Genomic DNA, 18,011 nt, shown 5'->3' on the forward strand with positions numbered 1-18,011 from the left:
TGTTTTTAAATGTACTACCTTCATCATCTATAACATTCCTCCTAGGCGTCTCCAGCACAAACCTTCGTCGTCTTCGTTGTTCGGAACCGATGTAGTACAGGAAGAACAGGAACAACGTCACCTAATCGACAACATCGCTCGCCACGTGGTTTACGATTGTGCCAAGGCAACGGCCGTCATGACTACAAATGCGCTCGCTTTTCTGCTGCTGAATCGGTTCCGCGATGGAGCACCGCTTTCCATACTGGTCGATGCCCTCGACGAACTACGATCCGTCCTCAATACTACCTCACGTGATCTGGGCTTCACCGGTAGCTCGGAAGACGTTATCCGCTACGCGGCCGATCTGCTCGGGCCCGGACTGGTCACCGTCGAACGTCGCACCCATCAGCTGTTTATCCGACCGGTTACACTCGTTCCAAACGTGATAGAGCTGGCGTACTACTCGAATAGTTTAGTTCCTCACTTTGCGCTGGATTCCATAATCGTAACCTGTGCCAGCTACCTGAAGCGGCAGGAAGAAGATCGGCTCCGGGAGCTTGGTCGATCGACGGACGACGTTAGCATAAGCCGGGGGATGCTGTTCCAAACCTGCCTCGAGTACTGCGATCTGCTCATGTACGAATTTATACTGTCGAAACCGTGCCAGAGCCTGCAAACGCTGCTAGAGGATAGCTTCGATCGGCTATGTCACCGAGAATTGCTTTTGCAGCCTGAAGTGAGTATAACCTTTTTTTTGTACTTTTCTCACACTTGTTGACACTACGGATTTCCTAGGTGGAATACACCGACGAGCAGAACGTAGCCCGTCGCTTGGCGGCCCGGCTGGAGCTGGAGGATCTGGATGATGGCATGAGCAGTAGCGAAGACGACTACTTCAACGAAACTGGTGGCGATCATCATCTGCTGGACGATCCGATCAGGGTGTATCTGCCAGCGGAGAAACACTGCGACCGCAAGGTGATGCAATCAGTGCTGGCTCCCTTTAGCAGTACCTACGCGGCAGTCGCCTTCTGTCTGTCGCGGCTCGTTGGCGAATGTTCTTTGGTCGAGGGCGAATTCATTCGTTTATGTATCCAGGAGATCACCAGTCGAGTCGAGCTGGGCGAATGTATATATGGTGGGTTGTTGTGTGATTATTGAAAGAAAAAAAAGTTTAACCAACGAATTTTTTATCCCCAGGCGAAAGCATATCGACTGATACGGTGCGCAACTGTCTGAAGGTGCTCGAAAAGCGGTCCAACATCGAAATCGGCAACAGCAACGGTGTCCGCATGGTGTCCCTCACGCCGGCTACCGATTCGGACCTGGAGGTGCAGGCCATCATCCAATCGATCGAGCGGTTCGTTCCGGTGTAGTAGGGCAAAGGGCTCATACAATGTGGCAAGGCATAGCACAATTCCGATACGAGAGACCGAGAGACTGCTTTTTTATCGGGGGAGGGCGCGAACTATCAATCTACCAACCAAAAAAAAAGGAAAATCTACATAAACAATTATCAATCTATAACCAGTGAAAGATCACTGGTTGAAATTCGGATGCAATAATGTAAGTTGAAAAAAAAAAAATTAAAATATGTATCACGTTCAGAACAGAAATTCAACAGCAGCAACTTTAGTTGTGTCGATTCCAGAAGGTTGTTAAACACTAAATGCATTTGATTTTCCGTGACGTGAACGGACTTATCCGAGGTGGACATTTTTTTGTCGTCAGTTACGTTCGTTCCCTTGAATCGGACAAATATGGTGTGCGAAGACAGATGAGAATATAAAGCAATCAACTTTTTCCAGTGAAAACGAAAAACTAAATGGAACTAAAAGTTCCTGGCTAAGACTAGTTATAACGTAAGCTAAACTGATTATGGTTTTTGTTGAAAAAAAAAATGTTTTTGTTGACTAACGGATACATATTTACAGACACGCTGAAAGTTCTCACTTTTAAAGAGGACGTTCCATTATAAGACAGAGAAAAATAATTACTTAGTGTTCTAGTTTACTTAGTGATTTAGAAAGAGAGCCAAGTTGTAATTGTAATAAAGAAAACTGAGTCGCTTGTAGCGTGAAAATTAAAAGATTTTTTCTATAGCTTCATCAAATTGTGAACATTTTCCTGACCTTAAATCTGCCAATTAAAGAATGTCATCAAAATCAAAAAAATCTTCTGCAAAGCAACAAGTGAGTTCAATTTTTAAAATAATCTTTTATTTCTTGATATTTTCACCGCGCCCTTCCACTATCGTCGTTCACACCCACCCACCCACTCATTTATCAATCGGTCTGCGTTCTGTTTGCGAGAGACTTCTTTCCGTTCTCTCGTTTGTGGTCTCCCATTCGCTCTATCATTAATTTTTTTTTGTTTCATTTTGCTTTTCACGTTCCCATTCGATTCAAAGAAGAATATTTTTTTTTAATCATTACTATTGATGATCTCTTTATTAGAGTTTCTTCCCCTTACATAACTTATTTTCGCTTTGTTTGTTTGTTTGTATTACTTCCGTCTGGCTGTGTGTAGGGCTTTAGGTTTCAATTTTTTTTTCCATTATTTCCGCTAAATGTTATTTTGTTATTTTTTGTGGTTCTTTTTTCTTTTTTCCCTGGCTTTTTTTTTTGTTTTTTCTTGCTCTTACATTTTTGTTGCTAAACTTGTTTTTGATCCACGTTTTGTAATATTTTCGTTTTACCTTTTCCGTTTGCGCACCATTTTGTGGTTGTGAATTTTTTGCCTTGATAAAACATTCTTGCTACAAATGATAGAACATTTGTTCAAAAAGTTGTTTTTAGAAAAAAACTTTGTTCAGTCGACAGATTGAAAAAATCAAACAAAGTTTATAGACTAAATCAATAATAAATTACAAAAATACTGCTGCACTCATTGAATTTCAAAATTTATTTTTCAAATTTTATAAGTGATATTCAGTTATGGTATTCGAATTAATCAGACAATATTGCTTCATCAGGAATTTCTATAACACTTATTTAAAAAAACATTAAGAGGTGGAATCTTGAAAGGTTACTTCTACTAAACCAACAGTATTGTAAGCAATCTGTCAATCCAAACAAATGTATCCCTTATCAATAATATGAAGTTTTATCAGGCCAAAAACTATCTACCACAAAACGGCGTTTCAAGGGAAATATCTTGCTACTATTTTTTTTTTGTTTCTGTAATCATACTCATCTTGGCCACCGATTTTAATTATTTTTTTTTCTGTCCACACGTTGTGTCGTCACTTTGTCGCACTAGCAGCAGATTTCAATTAAAGAGTAATATTTTATTCATTGTTTTGATACAATACACGTAAGATATACGTTTGTTGGTTTTTTGTGTTTGTTAGTTTTTCATCTCTGTTTTATTTTTTTTTTTCGTTCTCAACTTCTCTTGTTTTGTATTATTCGCGGGCTTAACTTGTCTGCTTTTTATGACCTCTTCTCTTTGCGATTATATGAAAAAAAAAGGATAAAAAATACTAGTATGATGTGTTTTTTGTGTATTGTTTTCGGTAACACTCAATAATTACATTCACTCGCAGGGCCATGCACTCAATCAGGACTAACTAATGGATACTAGATTTTTTTCTTTCAAATAATCGATAGCGTAAAAAAATCTACACAATAGGGCGATAACGAATACTCAGAATTTTCTCTTTTTGCTTATCAAAACAAACGACCTAATGATAGTACACATGTATATAAATAAATAGCAATAAAACCGCGGATAGGTATTAGATTTGATTTGTTTAAAAAAAATAGTCCTTATATTGTTCGACGTTTGTTTTCACTATTGCTTAAACAGATTTCTCTTCTCTTCTTAAAAACTATAAGGAAAATAAATAAAAGGCACCGCCTGTACGTGTTTTGCATGTGTGATCGTGTAGTTTGGTGTGCTAATCCTAGTGAGAGATAAAAGGGAACTAAGGCGTTATCTCAGAATTTAATGCATGGTTAAAATAGCGCTCAAGATAAACTGAAAACACTTTTCATTCATTCATTTCCGAGGTGCTCCAGTGGATACTTTTTTAAAAACCAATTAGAACAAAAAGCAATTGAGGCCCTCAGAGCCTGAAGGGGTTAGTGGGAAGTTTTACAGTTTTGAGTTAACAATGCCTAACGATTTTCATATTGGAATCTTAAACTGGTGTCAATTTGAAATTTGTTTTTTTTTTTAACGTAAAACTATAACGTTCCAAAAAATACCTAAATGGAAAATCGCATCCATACCCTCTTCGGCTCTCGAGGGTCACAGTTTGATTATTACGAACCTTCGCTTCGTTCATCGGATCGATGATCTTAAATTCGTTCCGTTTTGAAGACTGTTCACACCCTTCTGCGAAAACGAGCTTGAAATGAATAATTCACCTTCGATCATCATTACAAAAGTAGGTATTACATGTTGGTTGTTGTATGAATGTCAAGTTTAGCACTACTCTCAGTTTGTTCTTCGGTTTTTTGTTTTTTCAATTACAGTGAAATACTTAGCATTTAATTCAAATATCTATTTACTTGTTCCGATGATTTACTCTCGACACCATTTTTTACTACTTATACGCATTCCAACGAACGCCGTTGTTTCTTATGCTTCGCTTTAACTTTAACATATAATTTCATCATGCTCTTTGTTGTTTTAATTTAGTCAATTTGTTTAACTAAACAATTACACATTCATTAACTTATCACTCTTCAATCGCTCACACCCAAACTCAATAAGATTCGCGCGATTTTCTTGTTTATCGTTTGTAAACTATTACACTCTCCTATTACCGGTTCTCTTATATCAGAACGGTAACCGGAACAGCCGACGCCGGTCGGGAAATATTTGTAGCCGACTCTATAATCGAGGGCCGGTATGATAGGAGTTATGCGGCAGGCCCGGACTCGCCCGGTGCAGATTGTACGGTGAGTTGGAACGTTGTGAGTACGCTGATGCACCACCGCCACCGAGACCAGCAGATGAAGGGCCCAGTCCTCCTCCAGCTCCGGATGGCCCACCTCCTCGACCCCCGAGCACAGCACCGCCTCCCAGACCTAAACCTAGTCCTCCTCCTCCACCGCCTGCATCGCCCGGGGGCGCATGTCCTCGGGTCATGTAGTGGTGGAAATTGCTCGGTGACGAATTGGCCATACGATGATGCTGAAACAAATGTCAAAAACGTCAAGCTAATCTTTCCAATCGAAATTGCAAGCATAGCATGCTAAACTAACCTGCAGATTGTGCAGTCCCATGGAAGCGGCCGCACCAATCATGTGGCTGGGTCCGTCACCCAAATCCAAATGTAGACTCTCGGGCATATCGTTCCCACCTCCAGCGCTACCTGCACCGCCACCGCCAAGCTGCAATTGGCCGAGCGATGCGGTAGCCATCGCCACGTCCGGCATAATGTCCGACAGGTGGCCCTCGGAACACGCACCTCCACCACCACTAGCGCCGCCGGCAACCTCTCCGGAATGGTCCGACCCCGATTGGGAAGCTAACCTGAAGGCAACAACGTCGCCACCGGGAATCAACGATGGTAACTCCTGACGCCGATGGGAACCGAGAAGGCCCGACCCGGAACCGAGCAGTCCCCCGCCGATCCCCGGATTCAGGTGCAATCCACCACCGGAACTGTGTGGAATGACTTGAGGTGGAGCTGGTTGAGGTTGGGCTTGTTGTCTGGGGAATGTCATGTTCCGACCGAAGCGGGACCCGTTCTGCGGAATAATATCACTTGGCAGTGCCGGAGAAGGTGGTGGAGTTGTATCATCGTCTAGTGACTGATTACTCGCGTGTATGTCATCGTCCTGTGGTTTGGGAGTAGAACCGTCGGCATCCAGACAGAAGCAGCTGGAATTCTCCAACAATTCGGAAACCTCGTCTGGGAAGTTGAACTCTCGTACCACCCGAAGCCGTATTTGACGGTTTATTTCGTGTCGACTCGAGAGCGGAAGGGTGAGAGCTCTTTGGCAACTCGGAGCCTGGCGTAGCTTTTGTTCCCGTTTTTGCATCGCTTCCATAGCAGCCGCGTCAGGGGCAGGGATTGAGGCTGCAGCCGTGGCAACAACGTCCACTCCAGCTGTTCCTCCCCCGCCGATGTTGCCACTAGCGTTGCTATTCAGTCGCGAAACCATATACAGTGTATCCGGAATGTCCGGCATGTGGCGAGATCGTCGCATCCGCATTAATTCCACCTGCTGAGAGGCAATGTGGTCTTCCAACAGAACTTTCACCTCCTCATAGTACGGCATAAAGAGCCGGGGTCGAACAAACAATCCATGGTTTTTTCCTCCACGAATCCACGCGTTGATCCGTAAACTCTCACGATCATCTCCGATCATGTGCGACGGCGGAGTGCTCACCAGTCCACGACGAATCGCTTGATTCAATATTTCGTTGCTCGGTGGAAGTACGTGGTCCATGCGAACGTGTGGAAGTAGTTCGGAAAGAATCTCCCGTAACTCTACATCGCTCAGATCGCGTTTTTTTATCCCTTTTCGTGTGACAGAATGAGCCGTGTGGCTTAACAAGTTCGGTTCCCTATCTTCCATCCGTCGAATTAGCTCTTGTTCACCCCATTTCAACACAGCCTGAAGGACTTCAAGCTCCGAAGCCTGCAGAAAGTTATTCTGGAGTGCTTCAATGAGCTGCGATTTATCCAGTTGAAATAATACCGGTGACCCAACAATGGCAGAGAATTCTTCACGCAAGTAGTGACAAGCCTGCCGATAGACCCATGCTGATCCATGTGGTTGGCTACCCCAACGCAGAACCGTTGCCAAGGTGTCTAACGAGAGCCATTCCAAAATTAAGTCTTCGCACCCTTGTGCCAAAATGTCTAGCTCCAGGAATCGACCGATTTGATAAAGCTCCATTGCTTCTTCCAATGGAGATGGTCTTGTACGACCGGTGTGCGTAAGCGCTTGGACCTCACCGAGGCTTCCGGCTCCACTTCCGCATCCATTGCCGCGCAAAATCAACGATAGGTCGACCGTATCCAGATAGATAGCATGCAAAAGTACCCTTGCATACCGTTTGGGAATAACGCTTTCATCCAGCACGATTCTGGTTGGAACGTGAAGTGATCGATCTGTTCCGTGCAGCTGATGTTCCTCGTTGATGTTCCGCGTACGCCGCTGGATCATGTTCTTGAAGAATGGGGACCGCGCACTGAGGATGGCCTTGTGGCAAGGCAGTTCTAGCTTCGGTCGGAAACCATACTCGGAGCTACCGGAATCCGGCCGATGATAATCGCCTCCCTCTGAGGTGAACACTATAGCAGCATCTGCATAATCGCCGGTCTCCAGAAGATAGCGCAAATCGTTCTCCAGCGGATTCGGAGTGCCGAAATCTTCTCCTAATCTACGTAGCAGACTTACATCTATGGTCGGATCATGTGTACATAAATCTCCTGTATAAAGGTATCTTAACAGTGACGAGAACATCGGTACGTCGACCGGTGAGGAGCGTAATTCGAGGCAAATTCGCGCCCCGTAGCCCGGACATCCGGCGAGCAGATCTCGAAAGTACGGACAGCGAGCAGATAGTAGCGCACGGTGCACCGGGAAGACAGTTCCCCGGAACACCAAATCACAGTCGGTGCAGTGTTTGTAGTCGTACAAACTGGCGAGATCCTGTTTGAACGTTGTGGCCGGTGGCCTGGCTAGTTCGGCTTGTACCGAGAGGTCCTTCAAAGATGCCAGCGATTCGTACTCCTCCAAAAGGGCAGAAAGCTCCATCGGACTCCAGCTGGATACAAACTCTCTCAGGACGCGCCCATGATCGCAGGCCTTCGATGACCGTCGACGCCGGATTAATTTCTTCTTCAGTGTCGCAAAGCCGGTGACCTTTTTCCGCCGCTCGCGCACTATTACTCCTCCTCCTCCTCCTGGGCCACTCCCTATTCCACCCATCGGTCCGTAGGCCCCGGCAGCCGTCAGCGGCGTTGTAGTTGTAGAGGTAGCACCCGTCATGCCACCAGCACCCGTCAGGCCCGGAATCCCACTGGGACCGGATCCGGTTGCACCGCCCCCACCACCAGGACAATCAGTCGATGCCGTCGCCCCCATCTCCGTAATGCATGTATCGCTTTTACTCTCGCACCAGTATTGCAGTCCACAGGGCACCAAGCATCCCCAGAGACCGAGATTCATTTTCTGACGGCAATGGCAGCAACTCCGGCGGCGGCCAGCGACGGTTGATCTGTGTTCGTTAGATGGAGAAGAAAGGGAAAAAGACAGTTAGTTGATCGTTCGAACCATGCTTCTATGCGAATATGTAGAATATGAGAATGGCGCTCAAATCGCCGGCTTCAACGATACACCCACAGATCTAGCGCCAAATACGGCATCCCACACAGTAAATTTTGCCTCAATTTCCAGCAAAAAAAATCGCTGGAAAAGTCCAGTTCTTTGTTAGGAAAAACAACACGAAAAATATCAGTAGTGTTGGTTTTGCTCCTGAGCTTTATTTGATCCATTTTAAAAAAAATCAGGTCATCGAATTCTAAAGGGAATATGACTACTCTGCAGGTTATTATACTGTTGAATATCCTAATGGCCATACTTGTTTTTCTTCAATTAGAAATCCCTCCACAATTGATTTGGTTCTAACGGATTTAGGCGAGCATTGTAGTCAATTAGTTACTCATGCGGACCTCGATTCAGACCATCTTCCAGTAACTTTTTATTTATCCCAAAATCCCATTGAAAACCCTTTAAAATCAACTTTTAACTTTCAAAAAGCTGACTGGGAGCGATATAAATATTTTATTGAACGTAATTTAGATGTAAATGTTCCACTGAATTCAATAGAAGATATGGATTTGGCTGTAGAAAATTTGACAACTTCAATAGTCAATGCTAAAGCCGCTTCAATACCTAAAGTTAAACATAAATTTAATCAACCTCGATGATGATCTTCAGTTTTTGATAACGAAAATTTTGCAAAAGCAGTAGAGGCCATAAAACTCTACTCAAAGCCATTTTGGAAATTAACTAAAATTCTGAAAAAGCCCCAGAAGCCAATTCCTACTATGAAAGATGGGGATGAACTTCTTTTAAAGAAAACATTAAAATTGGATAAGATTTAAATTTCTCATTAAGAAAAGTCTAAGTTTTTGTTTTGATATGTTATTCTAATTGGAATACATAACCACTTACCAGGAGCATATTTTTCGAAGTTTAAAAGTGTTTTAGTCGAATTTGACCACATACTTATGGATTCGCTAAATCAGAGAAAATGACATAAAAAAGCTTCATAATTTTAAAGAAATTGTATTTCTCTTTACTTTGTTATTTTGAAAGCTTTTCTTTGTCGAAGAAATTATAAATATTCTGACTTTGAAATGAAGAGTTAATCACCTTAAATTTATTTTTATGAAATTATTTTATAGGCTCGGTGAAATTTTATATTCTTTGAGAAAGAATATTAAAAAGTTGAAAGAATATAGACGGATAGAAGATTAGAATAAGGTGAAAGATGTTGAAAATGAGCGGAAGGGTAATTTTAATTTGAAAAACAGGAAACAAAACGATGAAATTTGATGAAAAGTTTAGAATTTTAGCCAACGACCATGACGAGATCTTAAAGCTCGCCAGATTGTTTTACGACGATTCTTCAAATATTGGAGGAATAGCCAGCGCTGCCAGGGCTTCATCACTGGGATGCAACGATCTTGGCACTTGGGAGGCCTCAAAGCCCCTCGACTTTTGTTCCAAAAAAATACACGTGATGGAAGCAGCGAGACGAAAATTAAACTTTGGACTCCCACGTGGTCGGGTTCAAAAATCGCGAAATCGTTGAAAATGGTCAAATCAACCGTGTGCAGCGTTCTCAAACGTTTCCGTAAGATGCATACTATCGATCGGCAGGTTCATACCAAGCGTCATAGTAGAATTTAGGATAAGAAACTGCATTTGAAGGTGTAGAAAGATTAAGGCAAACACAGGGTAGTCGGACTACGACATCGCCATGAAATTCAACGCCGACCGGTGCACCGTCAGAAGGATTCGTCTACGCGAAGGAATTCGATCCTATCGGGCCAGAAAGAAACCAAACCGGACATTGAAGCAGAATTTGTAGCCAAAAGACGTGCCCGGAAGTTATAAATACAACAAGATTCCAACGAAGTACGACGTATCCTATGGATGACGAAACGTACGTGAAGATGGATTTTGGGCAACTTCCTGGCCAAAAATTGTATAAAGCCACTGCAGTGGTGCACTGCACTGGTCGGGGTGATATCCCCGGCAAGTTCGAATTCGTTTTTGCTGATAAGTTTGCAAGAAAGTGTTCGATCTGGCAAGGTATTTGCAGCTGCGAACGAAAAACCCTGGTTTTTGTGAAAAACAAGACCATGGACTCCGAAATGTACAAGAAGGAGTGCCTGAAAAAGGTTTTTTTTCGTACATTAGATCTCACAAAGGACCAGTACAGTTTTCGCCAGATTTGGCAAGCTGCCACTACAGCAAAAAGGTACTACAGTGGTATCGAGCCAACGGGTGAATTTTGTTGAAAAGGACATCAACCCACCAAACTGCCCTCAATTTCGTCCTATCGGAAAATTTTTGGGCAATTGTCAAGCAGAAGATGGAGAAGTATGGTAGGACGACTCGGGATGCAACAGAGATAAGAGATGGTGGGACAAAATGTCCACTGGGGTCAGCGAAAAGAGTGTCCAAACTATGATGAGTGGTATTTGCCGAAAAGTTCGAGATTTCATCAAAAACCACATCGGAGTAATTTTGTTATTTTTTTTTAAGTGCAATAAAAACCCTACATTTTAAGTACACAACAGTCTTATTTCGTTTACATAGCTCCGAGATAGACCCGTTTTAATGCGTCCAGATTTGTCGTGATCCATGCTTTATGAAGTCTTCCGATGCGACCGTAGTCCATTAAACAGCAGAAAGTCAACCGGAGGTGGAGTGTTACTTGCTGTGAAATCTGAATATCCATCTATGTTAATCGAAGACAACTCCTCGGAAGATTTGAAACTTTTATGGGCCCGCATCGATCTCGATGACCGGAAACATTACTTGTCCGTAGTGTACGTGCCTCCCGATCGTTCCGGAGACCAGGTGTTAGCTGAATCTTTCTCGCGCTGCCTCACCAAAGTTAGCTCTATGTGCTCTCCTGAAGATGACATACTCGTTATTGGTAATTTCAACTTGCCCGGTCTGAAATGGTGTTCTTCGCGAAGTGGCTTTCTGTTTCCGGATCCCGTATGTTCTTCGTTTTCGGCATCCTCCAACATTTTCTCAGATAGCTTAAGTACAGCGACTCTGCGTCAAATCAACAATATCGAAAATGAAAACGGTCGCTTGCTCGACCTTTGCTTTGTCAACGAAGAGTTTAGAAATCCAACAATCGATTTAGCTCCTGCTCCCCTTGTTAAGCCTGTCCCACATCACCCCGCCTTAGTGATCTCACTCGATGTTGCCATGATATTTGTTCCCGCAGAGAAAACAAGATGCTTATATAATGATTCAAAGAATGCCGACTTTGTAGCTATCTCCCTCGTTCTGGATTCTATTTATTGGGAAAATAAACTAGATTTCTCTGATCCTAACGCAGCTGCCGAAATTATTTTCGAATATTCTTAACTACACTTTCGATCGCCATGTGCCAAAACGCAGCGTCGATGGTGATCTACGAACTCCCTGGGTTACTAACGAACTGCGGCGACAGAAAACTGCTAAAAAGTGCGCTCTCCGAAACTACAATAAGCACAAGTGCCTCAATACGAAAAGGGAATACCGTAAACTGAACTCTGCTTATAAGAAAGCCAGCAAACGTTGCTACCTAACATATCTGAACAGGTTACAGCGAAATTTCAACCAGCGAAATGTCAAAAAACAGTGAAAAAAATCTGGACTTTCTTTTTTCGAGCATTTTCACAAGCGGGTCCATCTCTGCAGAACAACTGACCAGGGCTGTGGGTAATGTCTCACCTCTAGGCTCTTCTCTAAATGGTATTCTCGTCGAAGATGCAGCTATCTTAAAAGCAACCGCCAAATTCAAAAACTATACTTCTAAGGGCTCGGATGGAATACCAGCAACTTTTTTGAAACGGTTTATGCCGCATCTGCTAACACCTATCAGGCATTAAGCATCGCTGGACGGCGCAATCTGCCCCGCTTTGTGGAAAGAAGCATATATGTTTCCTGTTTACAAAAAAGGAGATAAGAAAGATATTAACAATTACCGTGGTATCTCAGCTCTGTGTGCTATTGCAAAACTGTTTGAACTGGTTGTGTTGGATCCCATTTTTTCAATCTGCAAGCACCACTTTTCAAACGATCAGCACGGTTTCATGCCTAAACGATCAACTACCACAAATTTACTGACGTTCACATCTTTTGTACAAGAAAGCTATGCCAGGAAGACCCAAACCGATGCTATTTATACAGACCTGTCTGCTGCATTTGATAAAGTAAACCACGAGGTTGCTCTCGCAAAGCTAGGTCGCTTGGGCTTCTGTGGATCTTTACTAGAGTGGTTTCGGAGTTACTTAACGGGACGAAAGTTGTCCGTTCATACTGGAGAATTCTTCTCGAGACTCTTCCGGAGCGCCGCAAGGAAGCCATTTAGGACCTATAATTTTTGTCATCTATTTTAATGATGTTCTGTCGCTTCTCGATGGCCCAAAACTCGCTAATGCCGATTATTTGAAACTGTATCACACCATTAATGGTAAAGACGACATCGATTTCCTGCAATGGCAGTTCAACAATTTTGCTGACTGGTGCGACAACAACTGCCTGCCGTTAAATCGCAGTAAATGCTCGATCATATCTTTTTCTCGCAAGCGACACCCTCTTTATGCTGAGTACATTTTCGGGGATGAAATAATCTCCCGAGTTGAAAAATCAATGATCAGGGTATTATTCTCGATAAACGGCTTGAGTTTAAGACTTACACGAACTACGTTGTAGACAAAGTCTCCAGAAATCTTGGTTTCTTGTTTCGCGAGGCTAAAGAATTTAAAGATGTGTACTGCTTAAAAAAGCTTATTAGTCCGTTCCGTTCTTGAGTGTGCTTCTGCTGTCTGGTGCCCTTTCCACCAGAATGGAGTTGAACGAATCGAGGCTATCCAGCGACGCTTAATGCGATATGCCCTTCGACACCTGAACTGGCAAGATCCTTTTCGTTTGCCCAGTTATGAGAATCGTTGTCGCCTGATAGACTTAGGGTACGAACACAGTGAGCGCGAAGCGAACTGCGAAGCGAAATATTCATTCACCGGATGAATTTCGCAAGTTCGTTTTTGAAGGCCGGCCACAGTGTACGCGAATTGCGAAGCGGTCAACACTGAAAAAAACCTTCGGTGTTTTGCAAAAATTAATCACTCGTGAAAAAATCTTTGCAAGAAAAAAAATCTACCAAAATTATGACAAAAATACAACAAAATAATGAAAAAAAAATTACAATATAATAACATGAAAAATTACGAAACGCTGACAAAACTTTGATAGAAATATGGCAAAGATGACAAAAATATTACAACAATATGATAAAAATATACCAATTCTATGATAAATTTGATAGTTAAGAAAGGATTTGACAAAACGTTCTTCCAACTTACAAAAACGGTATTCGGAACCGTGCGTGGATAAATCACGCACACATACACAAATGTGTTTGGAGTTTTAGGATTCGAATAAATAAAAACTTTTGGAATATGGAGAGCCGTAAAGAACGAACTAGCTTCGTAAACAGTTGGAACAAGAGAGAATTTTATTCAAATTTAAAACATGGGTTACTATGATTATTTTGCTACTGTTAAACGCCTGCTGCGTTCAACAAAAACACCATTTCTTTTCACTTTTTACATATTATTTTAATTCACATTTTCGTTCAGCTTTAACTCCTGCTCAGATAGGTACCGCATGCGTATTTTGTTAGGAAGATACCAATGGTAATATTTAGACATCCTACGAGCATGATTAATTGAGCCAGAATCTTCACTGACCGCACACGGCTCACTGTAGAGGGAGGTTCCTACGGCTGGGGAACTCGGATTTCAGGTCCTTATATTAGTTCTGTCAGGTAATTTTATTGTCAAATTTTGATTATAATTTTGTCATAATATTTTTTTTCTCATTTGTCAAAGTTTTGTCATTTCTGTGAATTTTTTCTCATATTTTTGTCTAATTTTGTAATATTTGTCATGTTTTTGGCTTAATTATTTTACCACATTTGGCGTGTTTTATTCAAAGTTTTGTAAATTGTTACTATTTTTTTTGTCATATTTTTAAATTTTAGTAATAATTATTCATATTTTTCCACAGTTTTGTTATATTTTTGTCAATATTACTTTAGTTTTATAACACTTGTCATATTTTTGTTTATTCATTTCAGTGCTTTTTTGCAGTTTTCTTAAATTTTTCGTTGAATTTTTGTCAGTAATTTTTCATCTACTTTTTTATCCCTTTCACTCATTTCTTATATTGTGGATGTACCATTCGATTTTCAGTTATTTATTGCATTTTGAATTAAGCGGAAACCGCCATATTTTATTTCAAAATGGCGTCGGACAGCCAAATTCGACTTCTTACTTATTGAGTACTTTCATCCAATACCCATATTGTGGGAGTTTCATGTGCTTTTCAGTCACTTCCAACATTTTAAAGTTGAGTGGAAGCGGCCATATTGGATTTCAAGATGGCATCGGATAACAAATTCCAACTTCTATCCGTTCAGTCCCTTCACCCTATACACATATTGTGGGGCTTTCGTGCCACCGGTTGTTTATTGCCAGTTAGAATTTGTTTCAATTGAAAAAGACTGAAACCGCGTTTTTTTCGAAAATCCGCGCTAAAAAACCGTGCCTTTTTCATTACCAACACAGCAACGGCAATGATAATTAAATAAATAAACTTTTGAAAAAGTTTTTTTTGATAAATCATTTTACGATAAAAAATATCCGAGAGAATATTTTCAGTGTATGTCCGGATGAACAGGATGAATTCGTGCGATGCATCCGGGTCTTCGCATGAAAATTCGCTTGCACTGTGGCCGGTCGATGTTTTTTTCAACGTGTTTCAAAGAGAAGCGGTTTGCCGCGCGAATTGGAAATTCGCTTCGCACTTCGCTTCGCGCTCACTGTGAATTCGACCTTAGACACGCTTCAAATCCGATGAAACGCTACACGCTAAACGCTATTCCTCTCAACGTGCGACCGCGAGGATTGAGAAACCAGAATCTGCAACTCTATGTTCCCGTTCGGCTGAATAACTATGGGGCTAACAGCACTCTTATAGGCATCGGAGTACTTTGACTTTGGCGTTCCCAGAAATGTTCTCCGTAGAAAAATATTGGACAAGTCAAGAAAAACAATAAACAATAAACAATGAACCAAAAAAAAGCTTTCAGACGCCAGGGTTTGAGAAATTTAAAAAAAATCCTTAAGTGATTTTTGAGGGTAAATATATCGAAATTTTGAGCTCTTTGAGGCACCCTTAATTAAAGACCGATTTAGCTGAGTTTTGCACAGGTCAGCTATTTGAACCAACTTACAAAATGTATATGGTCGGTTTTTTAAATTTGACGATTAAAATTTTTCCCTTACATACACTTTCACTCTAACGTACAGTAATCAAATGAAAATCGAGATATAGAGCCCACCTTTCATTGTACGATATATCGAAAACTCATCCCGCTTGTGTCCAAATTTGGATACAAAACAAAAAAGTTTATCTATCGTCTTTCAGGAAATGTGTCCTGGTCTCATATCAAGGAAACGATGCCATTGATGGAAAGTAATCAAACACTGTCCTTCAACATGACATTATTACTTGCTTGCTAACACAGGAAGGCTCCATCCACCAGATGGAGAGAGAAAGAAGTGTCGTGTCGTGTGTTAGTCTGCATGTTCTGCTCTGGAATAAACTTTTAGCACCCGAGCATACGAACGTAACTGGAGAAAAAATCAACAACAGTTTACATCCGCTTCTTCTTTGATTTGGTTTGGACACTTTCACCATCATCCACCTTCCAGGCAACTCAGCCAGCCATCAGGAAGAGAGACCCCCAAAGCCCAGGCCGAACAACAACGGGACAAATCCATTCATCACTCGGTGTGCTAGTGCTGATGATGGTGTGTCCCGGTGGATTGTCCTTCTCCCTATAAGAAGAGTTAGTTGTGACCTACTGTTGTTGTGCCCCGTTGCATGTACGGGGTAAAACCAAAGAACCAAAATATGGAATAAATCTTTCGCGTGCAGCAAACGGGCAAACTATAAGCCGAGAATTTGAAAACGAAAAGTCAACCGCCAACAAAAGAACGGGACCCCCATAATTTTAACTGGTTTATACTTTCTATGTATGTAACTACCTATATTCGTTTGGGTTTGTGGGGTTCGGTTAGTGGCGCGGCATTGTGGTTCATCCTGATGATGCTCGCTCCCGATTTCATTTTACAATACTTAAAACCAGGGCCGTATGCGAGGGTTTCAAAGATGATTTTTTTTGTGTGTAAAGTTTATTTATTAACTGGACCAAGCTTCTTCTTAAACAAAAATATTCGTTACCACCCTCACATTGTATTAAATCTCACGCCAGAAATAACATTTTGCTTGGTTTCGTAACTGCCATAAGGAGACACCTTCAATTTGTATTTTGAAAACCCTTCCCCCTATTAACAATCCCCTCCTCAGCACGGGCCTGATCCCATAGCTTCTTTCTGGTGTTGTGCAACGCGTTTATCATGCATCTATGAAGCGGGCAATTTGGTTGAAAGTGAGAAGGAACAGGAACTGCACAGGACCTGCGATTCGATGGGCACCGGGTAGCCTTCATGCCTACAACACTACAGACAGAGTCAGCAGAACAGGGACAACGACGACTTCCGTTGGTTGGGCTGCTCCACCATCAACACATCGTTGTCGTCATCATCATCATCAAAAAGAGGAGAAATAGGTCAAACGGATTGTTTTGGAAAATAGTGTTGACGATGAATTGGGGAGTCGGAGCCGGAATATTGGGGTAGGAACCGCACAGAAGTAGGTAATGTTAATCATAGTACATCCGAGATGGTCATTGTGCGGTGTTATTCTGTCATTCTGGGGCTTCATTAGGAATTGGCAGTGACATCAACTAAGTAAATGGAAAGCTCATTAGGTTTGGCGGATGATTTCCAGCCGAAGTTGATTGAAAATTGTAAGGATTCCATCAGCTGTTAATTTTTGCTGTTTTTTTTCGTTTCGGATGTATTACTTATGTGTAATGTATTTAGGGTGGAAATGGATGTATGGGATAAATTTCATGACCGAATTTTGCAAACCAATCATATACATTTTTTAGATTGGCCAAAAAACCTGACCTGTGCAAAATTTCTGTTCAATCGGACTTGATTAAGAGGTGCCTCAAAGCCTTCAAGGTTTCGTATTTTTGACCCTCAAAAATCACCAAAGGAAATCGGAAAAATTAAAATTTATTTTTAATGCCAAATGACTTAAAGATGCATATCGCTCTTAGGGAGGAGAGGGCGAGGGAGTAATGAATTGTGACATAGCGGAGGAGAGAAGGTATGTAACTTTACGTAACTTTTTTTTCCTTCGAAAAATTTCATTTTAATCGCAGCTATTTTTATATCATGCCATTTTTGCAGAGTAATTATAAGTAAACCAATGTAAGCTAAAATTTGTAAGTTTCAACATGATTAAAGATAGTTTGTATCATTTCCTCTAGTAGAGATACTGAGAAAGACGTCTTAAGATCCGGATTGAATATCCATGAAATAACTTCCAGTCCTTTCCCTCTTGCAATGTAAGAAGTGCTCACGAACTACTATTAAATCATTTTTTTTTATAAGTTTTCATATTATGCCAAATATAATATGAATAAAGACTTGCCTCCTTCTTTCCGACTCCACCCAGAAATAAGGGAAGGTCTAAAATTATTCGTACGCAAACAACCTCTCTTCCTTTTGCTTTATATGCTGTCGATTTATGCCAACAAACTTGTATGGAAGCCCTGATTGGTTCGATAAGTTTTCAAGCTATACAACGCAATTTATATGGAACTCCGTTTGTCCC

General features: G+C 41.7%; 2 protein-coding genes across 2 annotated transcripts in view; one reads left to right on the top strand and one right to left on the bottom strand.

Moving 5' to 3' along the window:
• Positions 1–2,028, top strand: part of LOC129738183 (glycerol-3-phosphate acyltransferase 1, mitochondrial) — a 55,118-nt gene extending 53,090 nt beyond the window's left edge. Inside the window, exons 8-10 of the mRNA XM_055729373.1 lie at positions 46–718; positions 778–1,120; positions 1,183–2,028. Coding sequence (XP_055585348.1) covers positions 46–718; positions 778–1,120; positions 1,183–1,358 — 1,192 coding nt within the window. The 3' untranslated portion in view covers positions 1,359–2,028. The remainder of the gene's footprint in view (positions 1–45; positions 719–777; positions 1,121–1,182) is intronic.
• Positions 2,029–3,347: 1,319 nt separating this feature from the next.
• Positions 3,348–18,011, bottom strand: part of LOC129738379 (BTB/POZ domain-containing protein 7) — a 28,989-nt gene continuing 14,325 nt past the window's right edge. Inside the window, exons 2-3 of the mRNA XM_055729563.1 lie at positions 5,199–8,172; positions 3,348–5,127 (exon numbers count right to left, since the gene is read on the bottom strand). Coding sequence (XP_055585538.1) covers positions 4,825–5,127; positions 5,199–8,123 — 3,228 coding nt within the window. The 5' untranslated portion in view covers positions 8,124–8,172 and the 3' untranslated portion in view covers positions 3,348–4,824. The remainder of the gene's footprint in view (positions 5,128–5,198; positions 8,173–18,011) is intronic.

The sequence above is a fragment of the Uranotaenia lowii genome, chromosome 1, assembly GCF_029784155.1.
Source record: "Uranotaenia lowii strain MFRU-FL chromosome 1, ASM2978415v1, whole genome shotgun sequence".
Lineage (NCBI taxonomy): Eukaryota > Metazoa > Arthropoda > Insecta > Diptera > Culicidae > Uranotaenia > Uranotaenia lowii.